The 24,298-nt window shown below is 43.6% G+C and overlaps 1 protein-coding gene across 2 annotated transcripts; it reads right to left on the bottom strand.

The window, feature by feature from the left end:
- Positions 1-186: 186 nt before the first annotated feature.
- Positions 187-23,686, bottom strand: LOC133262053 (zinc finger protein 367-like). 2 transcript variants are annotated; one of them, XM_061440934.1, is made up of 6 exons: positions 23,307-23,686; positions 22,819-23,168; positions 4,025-4,175; positions 2,463-2,552; positions 1,350-1,488; positions 187-765 (listed from the first exon to the last, which is right to left on the bottom strand). In XM_061440934.1, the coding sequence occupies exons 2-6, from the start codon at positions 23,146-23,148 to the stop codon at positions 534-536; spliced, it is 942 nt and encodes a 313-aa protein (XP_061296918.1). In that variant the 5' UTR covers positions 23,149-23,168; positions 23,307-23,686; the 3' UTR covers positions 187-533. The 2 variants fall into 2 exon arrangements, with proteins under 2 accessions (XP_061296918.1, XP_061296917.1); XM_061440933.1 differs by having other exon boundaries at positions 2,463-2,582; positions 23,307-23,684.
- Between the last annotated feature and the right edge of the window lie 612 nt (positions 23,687-24,298).

A 24,298-nucleotide genomic window follows, 5' to 3' on the forward strand; every position in this document is an offset into this window, starting at 1 on the left:
GTGGTGAGGCACTGGAACGGGTTGTCCAGGGAAGTTGTGAATGCTCCATCCCTGGCGGTGTTCAAGGCCAGGTTGGACAGAGCCTTGGGTGACATGGTGTGAGGTGTCCCTGCTCATGGCAGGGGGGTTGGAACTAGATGATCTTAAGGTCCTTTCCAACCCTAACTATTCTATGATTCTATGTGTACCATTCTGCTAACCACAAACTGCTCAGAAAGTGCTTCCTGTGAAAACAGTTTCAAATAATGAGTTAACCTTGCAAAATTCTAGCTTCTCACAACATGAAGTTTATCCACCCTGCATTATGTGGTTCCATATTTACAAGATACTTAAACTTTACATTTGTCTTTTACCTTACAAAAAGTGCAACTCTCTCACCCCATATTATGGGGTGACAGCAATCACTATAAATTCTACAGGACAGCAGCCTATGATAAATAAATAAGGTGCTTAGATTATGCCCAGGATCTAACTGGTTAAGGACCACCAAGTACCACCATTTCATAAAGGCAGACTCCATTCCTATGCTACTGTCACAGTGGTGCCACAGCTAGGTTTGCAAGTTCAATAAGAGCCAATGCACCATGCATGTGTTCATGCTGTTCCTGGAGGCTGCGGCGAGCTGCTGAATGAGCATTATTTTTCTCTTCATCATCCTCTTCATCAGACTGAAGAAATCCCATCCGGTCCTTCTGTCCCTGATCCATTTTCTGGATTGTTTTACTTTTCAAAGTAGGAGCATGCTGTTCTCTAGTCTCCCAGTACCTACAACAGAGGTGGAGAATGTTTTTAAATTATGTACAGTTTATGTAAGAACTACTATTCAAAGCTAGCAGACCTTCCAAGTATTGCCTTGCACATGACTAATCGCTGCATTTCTTTTTTCTCTTTCAATCCTTTTATGGCACTATTTAAGTGCTTATCAGAAGCCTCCTTTATTGAGCATTTAAAGTGCCCAAGGGACATCTGATCTTTCACACAGCTCTTTCTAATACATGGTATTCCCACCAGTCAGCTCTCCCTGTACATTGTTGTTCCTCACATAGATGCAAATTCAGCAGTAATGACTGTAGCACTAACATGATATTAGCAGGTGTTGTTCAAGCAAAGTGAAGCATTTAAGTAGAGAAGGAAAAACAGACAAGAAAGCCTCATGAGGAACTTTGTCATAACCAGGAGTCAGTACTTAAACAAAAGGTGAGGCTGGGTTGAATCATACTAAAGGAATAGCTGGGTTTTGTTTATTGTTTTTCTTTCCTTTTTTTTTTTTCCCTCCTAAGAATAAAACACTTTCTCAGTCCACTCTGTGTTATAAATTTAGAGAAAGATCACAACATAAGGAAACTTACTTCGCTAGCCACTCAGCTGCAGCTTTATTGTCAGCCTTCTGTTTTTCACTCAGTCTGACTGTGAGTTCTTCCCTCTTCAGCCGGGCATATGGGTGTTTGGGGCAATGACGGTTTGCATGTGTGAATCTGCTTAAACACCCTTAAAAAATCCACAAAATACCAATAGAAAACACATTAAGGAAAGCAGTCAACTGACAAGTTAGAATAACAGCCATGGAATGAATCCAACCTTCTTTACTCCACAAAAACCTGCATCCAGTTGAAAACAGCACACTAGCTGCAAGTCTCACAACATACCTAATCATTTTATGCATTGGTATTGACTGATACAATTACTGATAACCTGGCTTACATAAATCAAGCATGCAATCCTTCTATCTAAGTTGCATGATTCTGTGTGGCTTCTTCTTTCCCTAGATGCTCCTCGAAAATTAAGATCCAAAGCTTGTATATATAGCTGACACATGAGCATCTATACATTTCCAGTACTAGACTGATACTAATTCTGAAAGCCTGTGCTGGTTTCAGGTGGGATAGTTAATTTTCTTCCTAGTGGCTGGTACAATGCTGTGTTTTGGATTATAATGTGATAATAATGTTGATAAAGCACTGATGTTTTAGTTGTTGCTAAGTAGTGCTTACCCTGAACTACGACTTCAGTTTCTCATGCTCTGCTACTGACCAGGTGCACAAGAAGCTGTGAGGGAGCATAGTCAGGACAGCTGACCCAAACTAGCCAAAGGGATATTCCATATCATAGGACATCACACTCAGTATATAAAATGGGGGGGGAGTTAGCTGGGAGCCACCGATCACTGCTCAGAGACTGACTGGCTGGGTAGTGAGCAATTGTATTGTCCATCACTTCTGTTTCTTGAGTATTATTCCTCTCTCTTTCCTGTTAATTATCATTACTGTTATTGTTATTCTTTTTTACTTTAATTCAATTATTAAACTGTTCTTATCTCAACCCACAGGTTTTACCTCCTTCTGATTCTTTTCCCCATTCTATCAGGGGTGGGGCGGGACAGGTGAGTGAGCAGCTGTGGGGTACTTAGTTGCAGACTGGGGTTAAACCATGATAAAGGCACAAGTTGTTCTCTGAAACCTTACCGTTCTCTGAGCAGATGAAAGGCTTTTCCCCTGTGTGAAGACGCTGGTGAGTTTTGAGTTGCCCGCTCTGAACAAAGGCTTTCCCGCAGTCTGGGTAGTCACACAAATAAGGTCTTTCACCTTTAAAATCAAAACAAAACAACACCCAGAAATCCCAAAAAAAACAACTGTCCTGGGTTTAGCAGTAGCAGTCAATTTTTTCTCCTTCTTAGTAGCTGGTGCAGCATTGTGTTTTGACTTTCAGCCAGGGAATAGAGCTGATAACACCGATGTTTTTAGTTGTTGCTAAGTCATGTTTACTCTGACCAAGGACTTTCTGAGTCTCATGCTCTGCCAGGGAGGAGGGGAGGCCGGGAGGAAGCAGAGACAGGACACCTGACCCAAGCTGGCCAAAGAGGTATTCCATACCACAGCACATCATGCCCGGGTAGGTAACTGAGAGTTACCCGGAAGGGCACAGGGCTCTCTTTTGGGGTCGGACTCGTATTCTCTTCCCTTGTTATTTTCTCTTATCATTATTATCATTGGTGGTAGCAGTAGTGATTTGTGTTATACCTTAGTTACTGGACTGTACTTCTCTCAACCTGTGGGAGTTACATTCTTTCAATTCTCTTCCCCATCCCTCCAGGAGCGGGGGGGGGGAAGAAAAGAAGGAGGGAAAGAAGGGGGGGAGTGAGCGAACGAGCTGCCTGACAGGTTTAAACAACTCCTCCAATCCAAACCCACAACCACACAGATTTATGAAAGCTGAATATAGAAGAGTTGTACTATCTAGTGGTGTTCCTTGCCTGCTTACACAAGCAAGCTCTCCTTTTATGCACTCAAAATTGCATTTACTCAGAGAGCCTTAGTGCATTGGACAGCAGATAACATGCCAGCATTTTATGCCAAATGGATGTTTAAAGTATGCATTAAATGCTACTGGATAATACAGGTGTTGGTCTCTTCTCCCAAGTAACAAGAGGTAGGACAAAAGGAAATGGCCTCAAGTTGTGCAAGGGGAGGTTTAGACTGGATATTGGGAAAAATTTATTCACTGTAAGAGTTATCAAGCACTGAAACAGGCTGCCCAGAGAAGTAGTTGAATCACCATAGTGGTGGACTTGGTAGTGTAAGGTTTACAGTTGGACTCGGTCTTATGGGTCTTTTCCAACCTAAATGATTGTATGATTCAATTACTGTGTAAAAACTACACAAAAGAAGAAGGAAACAGATGTCAGAGAAGAGGCAGTCAGGATGAAAAATACTACCAAGTACAGAACCCCAAGCTCAGGAAATTTTTTCCTCTTATTAAGGAAGTCCGACAACAGCAGATATAATGTTTCCGCTACATGTCTTTTGTATTAGAGCCCAAATTACTGCTAGTTACCCTGTGACAAAAACAGTTACAGAAAGACTTTCTTTTGATTGCACTAACAAGCCCTGTGAGAAAAGTATAATTAATCTAAGAATTAAACCAAGATATTAACAGATTGAATTGTTTGTTGGTTTTTTTTGCCTTCTCAGCTCCTTCATAAGTGTTTGTCAGCTACTCACATCTTCCTTTTAATCTCTTCACTTACCAGTATGAGTTCGTTTGTGTGCCTGTAGTGATTTCTCTCGTGGAAACACCCGGTTACAGATATTGCAGCGTATTCTGCTAGAAGAATGCTCTCCTTCATTTATTAGGTCACGAACTGTGTCTGCTCTTGGTCGGCCACGTCTTCTCCCATCCTGTATTGAAATAATTAAGAAACTGAAGTATGTTTAACCCCAGCTGACAACTAAGTACAACTCAGTCACTCACGCTAGCTTGCTCACACCCCCCCCCCCCCCCCCAGTGGGAAGGGGAGGAGACTCATAAAAAAGCTAAAACCCATGTGTTGAGATAAGAACAGCTTAATAATTGAAATAAAGTATAGTATAATACAATACTAATACTAATGATATTAATGAAAAGGGAAATAGCAACGAGAGAGCGAGAGAGAAAACAAACAAAAAACCCCAACCAACAAGACTGATGCACAATACTGATGCTCACCACCCACTGACCAATGCTCAGCCTGTCCTGAGCAGCAATTGGCCCCTCCCAGCTAACTCCCCCCAGTTTCTATACTGGGCATGACATGCCGTGGTACGGAATATCCCTTTGCCTCGTTTGTGTCAGGTGTCCTGTCTCTGCTTCCTCCCGGCTTCCTGTGCCCCTCCTCACTAGAAGAGCATGAGAGACTGAAAAGTCCTAGTTCAGGGTAAGCACTACTTAGCAACAACTAAAACATCAGTGCTTTATCAACATTATTCTCAGACTAAAGTCAAAACACAGCACTGTACCAGCCACTAGGATGAAAATTAATTCTGTCCCAGCTGAAACCAGGACAAGGTGCCATACTTTTCCATGTAAGCTGTTTAGCAAAATACATACCCCCTCCACCAAACAAACCAACCCACAAGCAAGAACACACACAATATTCTTACATAAGCTCAAGAAAATTGAATGATCTGCTAAAATAATACATAGTAAACCACAAAAATTTTTATAAAAAAGAAAAAAAAAAGACACTGTGGGGTATATGTGATAGGTTGTGGGTGGGGGGTGTGTCAGGATTAGGTAGGGGGTGGGGATGTGTACATATAGGGGAATCTGGTTTGGGATGTTTTTTCCACTCCAGGGTCTTGAGTTGTCTGGATTTTTTTTATTCCGTTGGTTTTGAGTCACCAGGGTTTTTTTTCATTCCATGGCTTTGGGCTGTTGGGGATTTTTTGTTGTTGTTGTTGTTGTTGTTGTGAGTTTTGGGGTTTCCAGGTTGGTCTGGAGTTTTTATTTTGGTTCCTGCTTTTTGGGTCATATGAAGATTTTCTTTTTCATTCTGGGGTCTTCGGTTGTTGGAGGTTTTATTCGTTCTGGGGTCTTGGATTGTTTGTGGCGTTTGATTCCAGTGTTTTGGGTTGCTAGGGATTTTTTGTGTGTGTTTATTTTTTATTTTTTTTTTTGTGATTGGTTTGGGGTTTTTTGTGTGGTTTTTGGTTTTTTTTTGATTGGTTGGGTGGGTTTTTTTAGTTTTTTTTTTACTGTCTGGGGTCTTGAGGTTATTTGATTCCAGGCTTCTGGTTTGTGTGGGTTTTGTTTGTGGTTTTTTTTTGGGGGGGGGGGGTTGTCCAGGCTTTTAAGTTGTACACAGTTGTGTTGGTTTTGAGATTTTTTTTATTTTTTGTTTCAACCTTTGAGTTGTAGGGGTTGGGGGGGGGAGGGGGTGTCTTTTGTTTCCTGGCTTTTGGGGCACCTGGTGGTTTTGGTTTTTCTGGCCTTTTGAGTCACCTGTTTTTTTCTTTTGGTTCCAGGCTTTTGCATCAACTGGTTTGGGTTTGTTTTTCTTTACTAACAGGCTTTTGGAGTGTCTGGGTTTTTTTGTTTGTTTTTTTTCATTCCAGGCTTTTGGGGCATGTAAGAAACTAAGGATAAGAGTATTGTTTATTAGGATTTATGTTAAGCCCAATGTAAAGGTTAGGTGTAAGAAACTAAAGGATAAGGGTATTGTCTATTAAGATTTATGTTAAGTCCAACGTAAAGATTAGATGTAAGAAACTAAGAATAAGGGTATTGTTTATTAAGATTTATGTTAGACAACAAAAAAATGTGAAATCACTTACTCAAACAGTCACCGGACACAGCTTGTGCAAGATAAGATAACCGCAAACACTTACACAAACTAAATCAAGTACCGCTTAGACAAACATAGCAGATGTGGACTAAAGATAACAGTAAGATGTTTCAGGAACTGGCAGAAATAAGATAAAACAACTCCATATAAGGACATATGGGTAAAAGGTCAACTATAGGATGAAGGAGGAAGATTTCTTACTTCAGCCTCAACGACCACCAGGAGACAGAAGTGACCCCCTAGCAACAGCTGAAGCATGCGCAGAGTACCTCCACTACTTCACGAGCACGGAAGTAAAGATGTATAAAAAGGGACTATTTGAACTGCTCAGCACGGCAGTTGTCGGAGCGCAGACTCCCCTGTCGTCCAGCGCTGTTTTTGCTCATATCCTACTTGCTATAATTAATAAAAATTTTAATTGGATTATGATCCGTTGTGGTCTCAATTTATGACAATTTTCTGGTGCCGTGACTCGGATAAGGAACGGTGGGCTTTGGTCCTCTGGGGAGGCGCCCCGCGACATTTCGCGGCCCCGCGACCAACAGCTCACCCCAACCTTAACGACGAACCTAAATTCTAGAATAATGAGCAAAGGAGAAACTGGTAAAATCCCATAAAATTCTGTGCACGGGAGTCCGGACAAAGACGCAGGACGCGTAAGTATATTGCAAAGTTGTTCGCGGGTTTGCCGTTCGGGCGGGATTGGGTTTCCTGGAATATAACGAGTGAGAGGTTCGATATACTGAACCAAGCGAGTGTGGACTCTTAAGTACTGCGTTTCCCATCTCCCGCGAGGGACTGGGCCAGGAACAAGAGGACTGAGTGAGTGTATGTTTGTGGATATTCCAGAAGATGGGGGCGAAGGGCAGCAAGCCTTCGACTCCCATGGGAAGGGTACCCATTGTACCTAAGAATACCCCTCTGGCATATATCTTAGACAATTGGAGATATTTCCCTGGAACCCTAGGAAAAGATAAACAAAAAATGATAGAATATTGTACTAAGATATGGGGAGGGAAGAAGATTTCTAAAAATGTCTTTTGGCCAGTCTATGGGTCAGAAGAAGATTGGGTAAGACAGCAATTAAACCTCTGGGTTAATAATAAAAAACCCCTTAACCCGGAGGAGAGTCAATATGCGGAAGTGTGGCTAGAAAAATCGGGAGCTAGACTTTACCCGTTGAATGAAATAAAAACTAAACAAAAGAAAAAGAAGGAAGAATTAGACGAAACCCTTCTAACCCTCCCTCCTTACATTCCTCCTCCTGCTCCCACAGCCCCTCCAGAGGCCCCCAGAGCATCCACTCCCCCACCAGAGTCAGAACAAGAGTCTCCCCCTCCTCCTAGACGCGTAACTAGAAGTCAAAAAGGGGCAGCTCAGATGTACCCTCTAAGGGAAATACCCATGGGGGGACCTCAACCTGTGATCGGATATATCTCCGTACCCTTAAATTCGGCTGACCTACGAGATTTTAAAAGAACCGAGATGGGAAACTTAATTGAGGACCCACTCGGAATGGCAGAAAGATTAGATCAATTTTTGGGACCAAACCTTTATACTTGGGATGAGATGCAATCTATCCTTGGTCAATTATTTACTACTGAGGAAAGAGATATGATTAGACGAGCAGGAATGAGACTGTGGGATGCTCAACATGTCCAGGGACCCCAAGCAGATATTAAATGGCCACTCCAAAGACCTAATTGGGATAATCAAGATCCGGTACATAGAACTCATATGCAGGATCTGAGAACTATAGTAATTCAGGGAATTAGAGAAGCAGTACCCCGTGGCCAGAATATCAATAAAGCATTTAATGAAATGCAAAAGAAAGATGAAAGCCCTACTGAGTGGCTAGAACGACTGAGGAAAGCCCTTCAGCTGTACTCTGGGGTAAATCCAGACGACCCTTTAGGGCAAGCGCTCCTCAAAACTCAGTTTGTGGCAAAATCATGGGAAGATATCAGAAAGAAGATTGAAAAGTTAGAAGACTGGCAGAATAGAGGGCTGGATGAATTACTGAGAGAAGCTCAGAAAGTTTATGTAAGGCGGGAAGAAGAGAGCAGCAAGCGACAAGTAAAATTGATGGTAGCAGTGGTCAGAGAGGATCGCAAAGGGCGAACTGGTGAACACAGATCTGCTGGAACGAAACAAGGGAACATAGTAGTAGAGAAGGAACAGAGATATTGTTTTTACTGTGGAAAGAAGGGACATATAAAGAAGAATTGCAGACAAAGGATCAGGGATGAGGAAATGTTGAAAACAGAATAGGAGAGTCAGGGGCTCTATATCTTAGGGGACCGGAGTCATCATGAGCCCTTGATAAAATTAAGAATAGGTCCCCATAAACAAGAGTTCACCTTTTTAGTAGACACTGGGGCTGAAAAATCAACTATTAAGCAAATACCTGAGGGATGTAAAGTTTCCCCTGAAAAAGTACAAGTAATTGGGGCAAAAGGAGAACCCTTTAAAGTAAGCAAAATTAAAAATGTGGTATTCGAAACTGAAAATAAATTTGGAATGGGTGAACTCTTGCTCGTCCCTGAAGCAGAATTTAATCCGTTAGGACGAGATTTAATTGTTGAATTGCAATTAGAAATTAAAGTGAAAAATCAAGAGCTGACAGTGTCTGCTTATCCTTTGACCGTGGATGATCAAAAACAAATTAACCCCGATGTCTGGTACTCTCCGGACACAATTAGTAGATTGGAAATTCCACCAATTAAAATCCAAATTTCCGAACCCCACATACCTGTGAGGGTGAAACAATATCCCATCTCCCTAGAAGGACGGAGAGGATTAAAACCAGAAATCGATCGATTGTTGGCAAAAGGATTCTTAGAGCCTTGTATGTCACCCTTTAATACTCCCATTCTGCCTGTAAAGAAACCAAATGGGAAGTATCGGCTCGTACATGATTTAAGAGAAATAAACAAAAGAACTATTACCCGGTTCCCTGTAGTAGCAAACCCATACACATTGTTAAGTAAACTAGGACCCCATAGGTGGCATACCTATCAAAGTTATTGGACCCTGTGAGCAGGGGTTGGCCGAGTTGTTTACAAATCATTGTTGCTGCTGCCTTATTACTTGAGGAAACAAATCGCATTACCTTTAATGGAGAGGTTGTCTTATATGCGCCTCATAACATCCGGGGAGTGTTACAACAAAAAGCAGAAAAATGGCTTACAGATAGCCGATTATTAAAATATGAGGGAATACTTATAGAATCCCCTAAACTATCTTTGAAAACTATTGGAGCAGTTAACCCCGCTGAATTTTTGTACCCAGGAGAAGGTAATGAATTATTGCACAATTGTTTTCAAACAATTGAACAACAGACACGCATTAGGCCAGATTTAGAAGAAGAACTACAATGTGGAGAAGTATTATTTATAGACGGGTCATCACGAATAGTGAAAGGTAAACGATTATCTGGATATGCCATTGTTAAGTTGGAAAAAGGGGAATTTAGGACAATAGAATCAGGCCCCCTGAGTGCTAGCTGGTCGGCTCAAGCCTGTGAGCTGTATGCATTGTGGAAAGCATTAGTGTCACTAAAAGGAAAGGATGGAACTATATATACAGACTCACGCTATGCGTTCGGAGTAGTGCACACTTTTGGAAAAATATGGGAGGAAAGAGGATTTGTTAACTCACAGGGAAAAGAACTAATACACCCGGAATTAATTCGGAGAGTTCTGGGGGCATTGAAAATGCCGAATAAAATAGCAGTTGTACATATAAAGGGACACCAGCGAGGTACAAGTTATCAAGTTAGGGGAAATAATGCAGCTGATACAGAAGCAAAACGAGTGGCAGGCAATTATAGTATGATTTTGACTATGCAACAAGTACCTGTTAATAAGAATTTGAGTTTTGAGTCTGCAGAAAAGGAAAAACTAGAACAAATGGGAGCTAAGGAACAAGATGGGAAGTACATATTGCCAGATGGGAGAGAAGTCTTGCCGAAAGGCATAGCACTCGAAATATTTTCAAAAATACACAGTAAAACACACTGGGGAACACAGGCGTTAGTTGATCATTTCAATCAACAGTTTGCCTGTATAGGCGTATATAATATAGCAAAGACAGTCACGGCAGCCTGCGAGACCTGTCAAAAGGTTAATCGAAACAACATGAGACAAAGACCTCTTGGAGGACGTTCCCCAGCATACAGACCTTTCTCACACATACAAGTAGATTTTACTGAACTACCTAGGGCAGGGCGTTATAAATATTTATTAGTTATGGTGGATCATTTAACACATTATGTTGAGGCTTTTCCTACCTCCAGGGCAACTGCTAACCAAGTTACTAAAGTGTTACTTGAACACATTATACCTCGATATGGAGTACCTGAAGTAATCGACTCGGACAGAGGAACACACTTTGTGTCAAAAATTGTTAGAGATCTAACAGAAAGCTTGGGTATTAAGTGGGAATACCATACACCATGGCATCCACAAAGTTCAGGAAAAGTTGAAAGGATGAATGGAGAAATCAAAACTATTTTGACTAAATTAATGATAGAAACCAAATTATCATGGATTAAGTGCCTACCCATGGCACTATTAATTCTCAGAACCAGACCCCGAGCAGATGTAGGAATATCAGCGTTTGAAATGGTGTATGGAATGTCTTACAGAATTGAAAGTCCACAAACAAATGTTTTAATTCGAGACCGTGTGATTAATGAATATGTTTCACAATTAGCAGAACATCGTAACAAGCTTTGGGAACATGGACTGATTGTACAACGACCGCCGTTGGACTTAAAAATTCACAATCTTAAACCTGGAGATTGGGTATTGGTTAAAACGTGGAAAGAAGAAACCCTAAAACCTAACTGGGAGGGACCCTATCTTGTTTTACTTACAACAGAAACAGCTGTCCGGACTGCTGAGCGCGGATGGACTCATGCCAGTCGCATTAAAGGCCCAGTGACGAAACCCCACTGGAAAGTAATCAGTGCACCAGGTGATACCAAGATAATATTAAGGAGATAAAGTTATGATAGAGACTTGGTTTGATTATTTTAAAGCTTTACCCTTTGGAGTTAAGTGTGTGATTTGTTTTGCAATTGCTTTTATAATGTCTTTAATAGTGTATTACCTGTGGAAACATACCAAGTGCGGTCGTAAAAATTGTTAAATACCCATGCAACCTGATATAGACTATAGAGACCCCACAGAAATAAGGAACAATTATATACGAAACCTACGATTAAGGTGTAGCAACCCACAGTGTGATTGTTATCCATTTGTATGTTTTAAATGCAAGGTATGCCAGGACAAATGGTGGGTGCACTGTTATGAGGGGTACCCTCCGAACGGAGTCTGTGAACAGTGCTATAAATTTGAAAGATCATTAACCGATTGGAAATTAAAACAATTTGAACAAAGACGAGAAATTGTAAAAGGATCCCCCCAATGGTGGGATATTTTTGCTAAGGGAATACACCCCCAATATTATTGTTACCACTCAAATCAACCAGTCCCTTTTGTGACTGAAATCGTGGCTGTCCAGTGCCGGAGGGAAGTACTAACCGTGTCTTGCTTGGCCCCATTAATTAAGACTGTAAAGTGGGAAGCCTATGTAAGCAGGCAAAAAGCCCGAAACAGCTATTCTCCTGAAGAATTCCCTTGCTGCCGAGAAGATGGTACACCCCGTGGCTCGAAGCAACCGAGTCGACGGGCGAGGCAGAAGAGAAACAAACCGTGGAGAAAAGAGCCAGAAAAATGGGATGCAGAAGCAGCCATGGCCGAACTTCCCCAGGACTGGTAAGAATATACTTAAATTGGCAGAATTAACAAACACCCTTTTTCCTGGTATACCGTTAGTTATGTTATTAATAATGACCCAAGCAAATGGAAACCCCCATGAGCCGATGCTCTGGAAACTATATAACCTACAGGAATCTAAATTAATACAAAATCAGACCTCTCCGGGAAATTGGAATTTTACCGTGCAATTAGCCTCAATGATTCCTGTCAATATCCAGAGAGGCTGGGAGGAGATAGAAGCCAACTCTAAAGCATTTTATGTGTGTCCAGCAAGTAATCCTGGAAAGGAGTATTGTAATTATCCAGGCCATTTTTATTGTGGTTATTGGGGTTGTGAGACAATAGCCTCAGATTGGCCAACAAAAGGAGATAGATATATAAATATTACTTGGGGACCCCCAGGCTGCATTCCGCCAAAGCATGGATCTGATGGCTCCGGGGTTTGGGGGTCCGTAAGAGGAATGAAATCGTCTCCATCAGAATGCGACAGAATAGAGATTAAAGTCAAACAACCAGAAGATGACACATGGTTAGTGGGCCGTATCTGGGGAATTAGATATTGGGAACCAGGAGCAGATAGGGGAAGTTACTTTAAAATAGTTAAAGAAAGACTTCCTCATGACCCGTTACCAATAGGACCGAACCCGGTCCTAAATCCACCCGCTACACCCGAAAGAAAGATGACCCCCGTAACTATCACAACCTCTCCTCCGAACTTCCCTTTGGGAATAACTAATAATATCGTGACTGAGTTTTCCCCAATAACTAGAAACATAATAACTGGGTCGTCTCTATCCAAAGATCTGGCACAAGAAAAACCTAAGGACCCTTTATGGGATTTATTACAAGCTTCTTATTGTGCCCTTAATGAAAGCAAACCAAATCTAACCAAGGAATGCTGGTTATGTTATAATATTAGACCACCATATTTTGAAGCAATTGGAAAACTGGGTAAAATTCAATGGTCTAACAGCACAAACCCACGGGAATGCCCCTGGGATGAACACAGAAACGGAACGCAAGGAATTACTATTCAATTAGTAACAGGTCAAGGAAAATGTATAGGTACAGTGCCCAAAAAGTATCAACCTTTGTGCAACCGAGCAATCACTATAGAAAAACACACTATAGAGAAACACAAGGATAAAAATGACAAATGGGCTATCCCGACACCAGGAGCTAAATGGGTTTGTTCAGACATCGGAGTAACGCCTTGCCTATCCCTAAAAGTGTTTAATCAATCTCAGTTTTACGTACAGGTGATTATTGTTCCTCGTCTGATCTATCACACCTCTGAGGAGGTGTTACACCATTTTGAAGGAGACCTGAATAGACAAAAACGAGAGCCAATTACAGTGGTAACTTTAGCTACACTGCTGATAGCGGGTGGAGTTGGAGCAGGCACAGGCATAGCCTCCCTAGTAAAAGGTCAGGAATTACAAAGTTTGCAGATGGCTGTAGATGAGGATTTAGCAAAAATAGAACAATCTATCCAAAATTTAGCCACTTCAGTAAAGTCTTTATCAGAAGTAGTACTGCAAAATAGAAGGGGATTAGATCTATTGTTCTTAAAGGAGGGAGGGTTATGTGTAGCTCTAAATGAAGAATGTTGTTCTTTTGCTGACCATACGGGGATAGTCCAAGACACCATGTCTGAACTCCGGAAAAGGTTAGATCAACGTAAGAAAGATCGTGAGGCGGGCAGGTCATGGTATGAAAACTGGTTTAAGGTTTCACCTTGGCTAACCACTTTGTTGTCTGCTTTAGCAGGACCGCTTATTATGTTGATCTTGGGACTTATATTTGGGCCTTGTATATTACGCTATATTTTACACTTTATTAGAGAACGGTTTGACATAGCTAAACTGCTTATTTTAACCACGAGGTCTGGAGCAAAATATAAGAGCGTATCTATTAATGAGGATGAAGATAATGAGAATGAAGATTATTGTGAATGTGTTATGCCACGTAAAAACTATGTTTGTAATTGCGAGATATTGCATTGTAAGTGTTATGATAAATGTTGGGAGTGCGGAAAAAGGATTGCTTGCAGTACCGAGAATGAAAGTAGCGTCTAATAAACAATAATAGGATAAAAAGAAAAAGGGGGGATTGTAAGAAACTAAGGATAAGAGTATTGTTTATTAGGATTTATGTTAAGCCCAATGTAAAGGTTAGGTGTAAGAAACTAAAGGATAAGGGTATTGTCTATTAAGATTTATGTTAAGTCCAACGTAAAGATTAGATGTAAGAAACTAAGAATAAGGGTATTGTTTATTAAGATTTATGTTAGACAACAAAAAAATGTGAAATCACTTACTCAAACAGTCACCGGACACAGCTTGTGCAAGATAAGATAACCGCAAACACTTACACAAACTAAATCAAGTACCGCTTAGACAAACATAGCAGATGTGGACTAAAGATAACAGTAAGATGTTTCAGGAACTGGCAGAAATAAGATAAAACAACTCCATATAAGGACATATGGGTAAAAGGTCAACTATAGGATGAAGGAGGAAGATTTCTTACTTCAGCCTCAACGACCACCAGGAGACAGAAGTGACCCCCTAGCAACAGCTGAAGCATGCGCAGAGTACCTCCACTACTTCACGAGCACGGAAGTAAAGATGTATAAAAAGGGACTATTTGAACTGCTCAGCACGGCAGTTGTCGGAGCGCAGACTCCCCTGTCGTCCAGCGCTGTTTTTGCTCATATCCTACTTGCTATAATTAATAAAAATTTTAATTGGATTATGATCCGTTGTGGTCTCAATTTATGACAGGGCATCTGTTTTTTGTTTTGTTGTGGGTTTTTTTTGGGGGGTGGGGTGGGTGTTGTTGGTTGGGGTTTTTTTCCCCCTCTTTTTTTTTTTATTCATTGTGGTTGGTTACCCTTGGCTGGACACCAGGTGCCCTCCAAGCAACTGACTCCCCCTCTTCATCAAGAAGCAAGATAGGGGGAGAAAACAAGATCTTATGAGTTGAAATAAAGACAGAGAGACTGCTTTTCCCCTCACATTGTTCCCCTGCTCCAGCATGGGGTTGATATAAGGAAAGCAAGTGCCTGGAAAACATAGGGTTAAGATACTTTTAACTTAACTTAGGTCTAAGATAGAGAGCAATGTTTGTGTTGTAAGTCTGTGGTGTGATAACAGAATTTAGTAGTCTTACTAACAAGAGTGAATTATTTCTTTCCATCCTTCTAATGAGTAAATTATTTCTTACCATCCTTCTAATTATCAGTTAGTTTGGAGACAGTGACTCCCAAACATCTGCTAACTTAGGATACTCCTTCTCTGCTCATCGTGTTCTGCTTGCAATAAATTTTGTACGAAGGTCACACTGTCCTAAATCTTTGCCAGCTATCAGAAACTTACAGATATGGCTGGTTTCAGCTGGTTTTGTGATTACTGGGGCATCCAACTGTGCCAAAGGTGAAAAGTACACTGTGAGGAAGACCGCTTACTTCATCTTGAAGACCCCTGCCCATGACCATCAGAGGGCAGTGCGCAAGCGCCAAAAGGGAGGAGACTTATGATAGTGAGTACCTAAACTAATTGTAATATCCTCCCAGCTCTCTCGGGAACCTAATGAATATGCATGTTTTTGTGTAATAAACATCTGCTTGCTTAACCCCTTGGTGTGCAACTTAGGAGGAGCGATCCCCTTTGCACCCGCCACCGTAATAAACGTACCTGCTTTATAACTCTCTCTGAGTTGTAGTCTGATTCTGTGCTTCAGGGTCCCTCCCAAGGGATATAATCAGTCCTTCACAAACTGCTCCAGTCAACAGCTGTCCCCACAGTCAGTTCAACCTGCGGGAAACTGGCACTAGCAGCAGCAGCAGTTGCCATGTGCCAAGAGTTTGAGGTTTCTGAGGTCCATGGGGGTGTCTGAGGGGATTTCAGGGCCCCTGACACCCTTGGGCTGTGTGCATGAGGGACCAGCCAGCTGGTAGTAAGTCTCACAACAGGGGCAGGCAAGAACTGGGGGGTGCCAGCAGTCCCCACAACCAGTTCAAGACATGAGAACTGAACCCTAGGGAACACTAATGACCTGGGAAGCAAACAGGGAGTAGTATGTTAGGAGATGCATGGCCAGTTCTTGAGGGAAGGTCTGCACACTGACAGTTATCAGACTGCTCCCTGCTCTGCTCGCCTTCATGCTTAGGCTGCAGCCCTGATGGTCACCCCTGCAAGCTGGTGGCTATTCAAGCCTACTCATCAGCTTGAGGTCTATAGGGAATTAGAAAGGCTTATTAGTCAGTGCTCTGATATTGCCAGAAGCATAGTGGTATATACCAGGTAAAGGCTGCACTTTTCAGCAGACAGGAATCAGCTAGGTAGCCAGGATAGCCTGGGAGTGGAGGAAGCTGCTGTCCAGGTGGAAGGCGGCAAATACTGCACTCCCATGTCCTGGGTAGAGGAGGTATCCTGTGCAAGGTATGCTGATTTATGATGTCATAGAAATCACAGAATCTTGGTGAGAAAACTCAGTATTGGGTTTGCATGACAGGTTTTGGTAGTGAGGGGGCTACAGGGGTGGCTTCTCTGGGAAACTGATAGAAGCTTCCCAATGTCCGATAGAGCTAATGCCAAGACGGACCCACCACTGGCCAAAGATGAGCCAAACAAGCAACAGTGGTGGAAATGTCCTCTCTACACATCACACAACCAGCATCACATGGAGTAAGTGGGTAGTGGTGATCACGCAATGAGCTCAACTGGGGAAACCCAACTGCCCAGGAATCCTGGAAGAGATCATGGACTGGCGAGAAGGCAGAAATTTTGGAGCACTGCTTGAAGAGGGGGCTCATGCACCATGAATTCTCAGATGAAAGGTGTTATGATCTGTTTACTGTCAGTTCCTGTTGTGTTTTAGGAAATCACTGGAAGTGGAATGCTGCTGTGTGGAATCCCACATGACAAGTCACTGAAGCCACTAAAGGAGAAGGTGAGTCAAGTCAGTTTGCAGAAGTGAAAGCCATCCAGGTTGCCCTAGAGATTGATGAATGACAAAAGTGGCCAGGACTCTCTCTCTCTATGCTGATTCATGGATGGTGGCAAATGCCCTATAGAGGTGGCTACAGAAGGGGAAGAAGACCAATTGGCAGCAGAGGGGTAAACCCATCTAGGCATTGTGGCAAGACATCGCTGCTCGGGTAGAAAACATCACTCTAAAGGTATGCCATGTAGATGCTTACATGCCCAAGTCATGCCACTGAAGAACATCAAAACAATGAACAGGTAGACATGGCTTCGAAAACTGAAGTGGCTCAGGTGGACCTGGACTGGAAGCATAAGGGTGAGCTATATGTAGCTCCATGGCCCATAAAACATCAGAACATCTAGGGAGAGATGCAACACACAGATGGGCTTGTGATCATAGAGTGGACCTGACCATGGAGGCTACTGCACAACTCACCCATCAATGTGGAAACATGTGCTGCAATCAAGCAAGCTACAGAATTAAAATCTCCCTGGAACAGAGGGTGGTCTCTAGGTTTTCGATATGCCAAGGAGTGGTAAATTGACTATACTGGACTATTGCCACAAACATGCCAAGGCAAGAGCTACGTACTCACCATGGTGGAAGCAAGTACTGGTTGGCTAGAAACATACCCTGTAAACCATGCTACTGCTCAAAACACCATCCTGAGCCTTGAAAAGCAAATTTTGTGGTGACATGGTACCCCAGAAAGAACTGACTCAGACAATGTGACTAATTTCCAAAATAACCTCATAAACTCCTGGGAAAAGAAACATGGCACTGAGTGGGTGTATCACATCCCCTATCATCCACAAGCATCTGGAAAGATTGAGAGATATAATGGACTGTTAAAGACTATGTTGAGAGAGCATTGGGCAATGGGGCATGGAAGCACTGGGATATAAATTTAGCAGAAGTCACTTGGCTGGTTAACACCACAGGATCTGCTAACAGCCCTGGTTCTGCCCAAATAAAACCCCTACATACTGTGGGAGGAAATAAGGTCCCCATAGTGCATGCATGTAAGGAAGTCACAGCATCAAGGCTGTCTCTCCAACATCCCCCCCCCACCACCCCCAAAGGTCAGTAGACTGGAGGTGGGCAAGATCTTGGGAGGGGACATAGCCAGGACATCTTACCCAAACTGACCAAAGGGATATTCCATTCTATATGACATCTGCTCAGAAATAAAAGCTAAGAGAAAGGGGGGGGCATTTGTTATTACATTTGTCTTCTGGAGCAACTGCTGCTTGTACTGAAGCCCTGCTTCCTGGGAAGTGGCTGGACACTGCCTGCTGATGGGAAGTAGAGAATAAATCTTTTGTTTACCTTTGCTTCTGTGCACAGCCTTTGCTTTTGTTTTATTAAACTGCCTTTATCTTGACCCATGAGTTCTTTTCTATCTTATTTTCTCCCCGTGTCCTGTTGAGGAGGGGGAGTGATAAAGTGGTTTGGTGGGCACCTGATGCCCAACCAAGGTCAACCCATCACAAACTCACATGACTGCAAGACCACAATGGATGGCTTAAGTCCTGGGGGGGGATTGATTATTTTTTATTTTGGTGCTAGTGTGAGGAGTCCTCCCCCTGAGAAGGAAGAAGTGGCAGAAACAATGTGAGATGAACTGACCACAACCCCTATTTCCCATCCCCCTGCACTGCTTGGGAGGAGGAGGTAAATAAAATAGGGAGTGAAGTTGAGCCTGGGAAGAAGGAAGGAGTGGGGGGGGGGGGAGGTCTTATTTCTCATTACCCTGCTCTGATTTGTTTGGCAATAAATTAATTAATTAATTTTCCTCAAGTTGAGTCTGCTTTGCCCATGACAGTAATTGGTGAATGATCTCTCCCTGTCCTTATCTTGAGCCATGAGCCTTTTGTTATATTTTCTCTCCCTTGTCCAGCTGAGGAGGGGGAGTAATAGGCTTTGGTGGCCACCCGGCATACAGGTAAGTTCAACCCACCACACCCCATCACAGAAAAGGGAAGCAGTTACAAGTCCTAATTGTGGAACTTGGACTGGAACTGCTGCTGGACAGTGATATCCATGAATCCCTGGTGCCCAGGAATGCCTCCACCATCATTTGCTTTCTCCGAGGATTGAGTGACTTGTGTTCTTTTATATGATTTTCAAGTCTAGTTTATGATTGTTATTTTGATACAGAAAATAGTGTGTCAAGATTTGACCTGACCTGCAGAGGGTCCAGGTGACTAGAAATTATAAGTTAAGTTACTATAATAATCATAATATACTGATAAGAAAATAAAGCTTTAATTTTCTACAATTTAGTGCCAACATCATTCTGCCAGGGTTCCCTAAAAGAATCTGTCTGTCCCCTTAGTGTTGGGTGACACTGTTTGCAAGGTTTTTTGGTTCAGTGGTTCTGGGGGATTTATTTGGCATATTTTTGTTTCAGCATGTTTTGTGGTGGTTTTTCTTTTTTTTTTGGGGGGGGAAGTGTTCTTGTTGAGGGGGATAGATTTGGTTTTGTTTTGGGACATTTTTCATTTGGCATATTAGGTTTTATGTGGTTCAGTGGTTTGAGGACCTAGGTTTGGTGTATTTTAAGCAAAATTTTATTCTAGCACTTTATGGGGGTTTATTTAGTTGGTGATTGGTGGATTTTAGCTTTTGTGTGATTTGGGTTTTTTCAGTGTAAGGGTGAGCCTGGGTTTGGGATACTTATGATTTGGCATGGTTTCAGGGGTTTTTGTATCAGTCATTGGGGGGCAGGGTTTTTGGGGTAATATTGGGTTTTGGGGTTTTGAATAGTTGGTGTTTAGTTTTTTTTATTATTTTGACAGCTACGTTTTTTTTTGCATGTTTTAGTGGCTTGTTTCAGTATGGTGGTTCAGGAAGCTGTTTGGTGCATTTTTCAATTTTTTTTTTTCCCACTTTTGTTTTGGCAGTTAGGGGATTTTTTTTTTTTGTGTATGTGCTTGTTAATGGGGGGGTGCTGGGTTTGGCTTTTATTTATTTTGGCCTGGTTTGGGGGAGTGGTTTGGTTGTTGTGGGGGCTGGGTTTGGCATGTCTTTGCTTTAACATGGTTTTCTTGGGTTTAGGTTTTTCTAGGGGTTTTGTGACTGAGGGCTCGGTTTGAATGTTTGAGTTTCATCATGTTTTGAGAGACTTTTGGTTCGGTGGCTGAAGGTGATAGGTTTGGTGTATTTTTTGTGCTAATGCATTTTAGTTTTTTTTTTCCAGATTGATGGTTGAGAGCACTGGGTTAGGCGCAGTTTTGTTTTGGCATGTTTGGAGGATTAATATTGTGTTTGGAGAATTTGCAGTATTGGGGTTTAGTTGGGTTTGTGGCTTTGTTTTTTTTTTCGTTTGTTTGTTTGATAGTTGGAGGGCAAGATTGGGCACATTCTTTTGTTTTGATGTGGTTTTGAGAGGCCACGTTTTGCCAAGTTTTCAGCATTTTTTGTGTGCTGTGAGGTATTTTTTTGGTTCAGTGATTGGATTAGCTTAGGCTGTTTCTCTTTTGGCATGTTTTGGGTATTTTTTCATTCTGGGTTTGTCAGGACTGGATTTTGCACATTCTTGTTTTGGTGCATTTGGGGGGGGGCAGGGTTTATTGGTTTTGGTATGCTTTTATTTAGGCATGTTTGGGGAGTTTTTTTGTTCAGTGGTTGGGGAGGGGTGGGTTCAACATGTCTTGGGGATCTTTTTGTTCGGTGGCTCAGTGGGCTTTGTTGGGCATGGTTTTGTCTTGACATGTTTTGGCCCAGTGGTCTGATGTGCTGGGTTTGGTGGATTGTTTGGGTGCAACGTGTTTGGGGGGGCTCGCCTTCCTGTGCTTCAGAGAGCAGGATTTGATGCACTTTTATGTGTGGTGCGTTTTAGGGTGGGAGGTTGCCTTTTCAAGATCTGGGGGGCTATATCTGGAGCATCTTTTCCTGTGGCTTGTTTTTGAGAGTGGTTGCCTTCTTGGGGTTTGAGGGGCTGGGGTGCTTTTTCCCGTGGCACATTTTGGAGCAGAAAGTTGCTTTTGTCATTCAGGAGACTGGATTTGGTGCACTTACTCACACAGAACATTTTTTGGGAGAGGTTTGCCTTCCTAAGGTTCAGGTGGATGGTCTTGGGCACACTTTTTCATGTGGTGCATTTTTGGGCTTGAGGTTGCTTTCTTGGGGTTCCAGACACTGGATTTGGCATGCTTTTTCTTGTGGTGTGTTTTGCAGGGTGAGTGCCTTCTTGTTGTTTGAGAGGCTGAAGTTGCCATGTCTTATGATGTGTTTTAGGGAGAGGCACAACCTTTTCTGTTTTCAGGAGGCTGGGCACATCTTTTTGTGTGGAACATTCTAGGGGTGAGGGTATCTTTTTGGGGTGGGGGCTGGGTTTGGCACATTTTTGGGTATTGTGTTTTGGGGGCAGATGGAGCAGGCCTTTTTTCCATGGTGCTTTTTGAGGAAGCTGTTGCTTTGGAGTTTGAGAGGCTGGGTTTGGAGCACCTTTTTGTGATGTGTTTTTGGGAGAGTTTGATGTTCTGGATTTGGAGGGCTTCATTTGGTATGGTTATTTTTAGCATGGCACATTGTGATGGGAATACCTCCTTCGGATTTGGGTTGGTGCGCTTTTTTTGTGTTGCAGTTTACAGGGCGGAATGCCAACATAAGGGGGGAGAAGCAAAGGAAGAGGTGGGAGTGGCATGCTTTTTCATGTGGCACAGTTTGGGGAGTGTTTGCCTTCCTGAGGTTGAAGGGGCTGGGGTGCACATTCTTTTTCCATGTGGTGTGCTGTGGGGAGTATAGTTGCTTCCTCAAGTTTCAATGTTTAGCATGCTTTTTTGCGTGGTGTGTTTTGAGGGGGTTGCCTTTTGCCAGTTTGGGGTGGCCAGGTTAGAACATTTTTCTTTAGCTCATTTTGGGGATTTTCTGGTTCTGTGGTTGAGGGAAGCTTTTGGGTTTAGAGAGGTGGGTTTATTGGGCTGGGGGATACTAAGTTTCGGGGGGGGGGGGGGGGGAGGGGGAAATGTATCAGTTTATGCTTTTTACAGGGGGGTGAGATGTTTTGTTGAGGTTTTGGCAGGGTTGAAGTGTTTGGGGCAGGAGGGGTTGGGGAAGTTGTAATTTGTGGAGGTTTAGGATTTAAGTATGATTTACCAGGCCTGTGAGTTCTGAAGTTCTTGGGAGCCAGTGGTTGGGTTTAGGGGTTTATGGGGAGTTTATTGGATTTAGGAGGGTGTGTTTTTGAGGGGGCTGGGTTTCAAGCTTTGGGTTTGCTTGGTTTGGGATATTTTTTTTTGTTGGATGGTTTGGGAGGGGGGAAGAAAGGGTGTGCCCAGAGTTTTGGGTGTGAGAGCTACTGGGGTTTGGGGCATTGTGCATGGTTGGGGCTTTTGGAGGGAGTGTGAGCATTTAGGGGGTGAAGGTTTCAGGATTTCTTGTATTTAGGGGTTTAGGGCTTTTTGTTTGGAGTGGATTTTCAGGGGGTCTAGTTTAGGTTACTTTGGGGACTGGGATCCATGGAGTTTGGGGTGACAGTTTTTTTTGTTTGGTTGGTTATTGGGATTTGGGGGGAGCTCTGTGGATTGGGGGTTTTCAGGGTTTGGCTTTGGGTCGTTTGTTTTCTTTTAGGGGGTGGGGCTATTTGTTTTGGGTGCAGGGAGCTTTTAGGGTGCTTTTGATGTTTTGGACGGTTATCAGCCCATAGATAGATGCCCGGCCGTTGCTGGGTTGTCATACCTCTGCAGCTGGCTCCCCCACCTCCCCCCCACGCGGTTGAGCATACCGCGGTGTCATCGGAAGTGACTTCAAGCGGCCAGGAGAAGACAGACAAGGAGAATAGGAAGGAATGCTCAGCGCGCTGCCTTTAACTTTACGTCTCTGCCCTTCCGTAGTGAGGCACTTGACCACCCCACTGACTACGGGATGCAAGCATGGGGCAGCGGACTGTACCCCATCGCACCCAGCTGCTTGGCCTGTCCCGACCACACTCACCTTGAGGCTGCTACTGCTGCTACTCGCGTCCTCTTCTTCGCCGCTGCAGGTTCTAGCTGGCCCCCCACGGGGCTGCTGGACGAATGAAGGGATAGCAGAGCCACGCGGGCTAAAGGCCACATTGTGGGCATTCTCTCCCCAGCGCCAGGGGTAAACCATGAAGTCGCTGAAGCCAGGGCTGATGAGGATGGGCGGGGGGAGTGTTAGTTCCTCATCTCTGACCCTGGAGAACGGCTTGACAGAGGTGGTTTTGATAACAGAAACAAGTACGCCATTCGGGGACTCCTGGTAAAAAGTCACCGGGAGACCCGGCGGTGGCTTCTCCACCATCGCCACCTCCTTGCAGACACCTGCGCAGAAAAGGGAAGAGGGAGTGGGAAAGCTCCTAATGGCTCAGCTGCTCTTTCCCAAAGCGGGGAAATTGTAGAAATCCTGCAACCACCACCACCATTTGTCAAACACCATCCCACCCCACCACTCTGCTTTACCTGTTTTCTGCCGGAGACGGCGGCTCCTCTTGGGACCTCACCCCTCTTTTCTCAGCTACCACCGGCGCAAAATCTGTGACAGCTACAATCTGCTCACACGTTCTGAAGTGGAGCCGATCCACGCTTGCAATTCCAGTCCTGATGACTCCTGAAAAACAGCGTTGCAAAACCAAGGCCGAAACCGAAAATTTCCCGCGTTACATTTCGCGCCTGGGCGTAACCAATCACCGAACCAGGTGCTTACGTCACGGAGCAACGGTTACCGCTTACCAACCACTTTGCCGTGTGGGCGGGGACAGAACGGAACTCGGCTTCACTTCTGCTGTTCTATTGGCTAGGCGCCAAGTCGACTAGTAGAATTCGAAACTGATTGGGCTGGTGGAGTGCTAGGGGTGTTTTGCCTCACTATAACTAATTTTCTATAAGAAGGCGCAACTTGGCTGCTGATTGGCCCGCCCGCCTGTTCGTCTGCTCTAGCTTGGTGAGCGTTTTTGTTTCGCCGTTAGAGCGCTTGGTGGATGAGCTCTGGCGGAAGACTAGGAACAGGCGCTGTAAAGGCTGCAGCAGCGCGGTTATTACAGTGGCCGTTGGGGGACGTGGCAGAAGTAAGCATGTTGGCCGCGCTCTGTGAGGAAGCAAAGCAGGGAGCTCAGAGCCGCTGCCTCTGCGGGATATCGCTGCGGGGGCCAGAGTGTACCAAGAAATCCCTGTTTCGGTACTAAACCCTAACACTGATAAGCTATTCTGAGTCGGCAGTTCTGCTCCTCCACGCACACGTTTAAAATAACCATTGCTTGATCATACACTAACAGGTAGTCCAATGAGTGCAACGCTGTTTTGTGATGATTGGTGTGAAAGGCAAGGCGCTAACTGAAATATAATTTGTGGAATGAACACTGCTTGAGACTATGAGCTTTTATCTCGGTTGTTGATGTGACCGGAAGACCCACCTTAAGTCGGCTGTTACCGGCTGAGAACACCCCATAATGACA

This window comes from Pezoporus flaviventris, unplaced genomic scaffold (genome assembly GCF_033815535.1).
Source record: "Pezoporus flaviventris isolate CSIRO_AGI_PZ_B2104156 unplaced genomic scaffold, CSIRO_AGI_Pfla_v1 ptg000185l, whole genome shotgun sequence".
In the NCBI taxonomy this organism is placed as follows: domain Eukaryota; kingdom Metazoa; phylum Chordata; class Aves; order Psittaciformes; family Psittacidae; genus Pezoporus; species Pezoporus flaviventris.

Coding starts and splice junctions, on each gene's coding strand:
- LOC133262053 (XM_061440933.1), bottom strand. CDS start 23,148: ATGGTGGAGAAGCCACCGCCGGGTCTCCCGGTGACTTTTTACCAGGAG. Junction 2,583..4,024: donor ACACAAACGAACTCATACTG/GTAAGTGAAGAG, acceptor TTGATTTTAAAG/GTGAAAGACCTTATTTGTGT. Junction 766..1,349: donor GCAGCTGAGTGGCTAGCGAA/GTAAGTTTCCTT, acceptor CCTCTGTTGTAG/GTACTGGGAGACTAGAGAAC.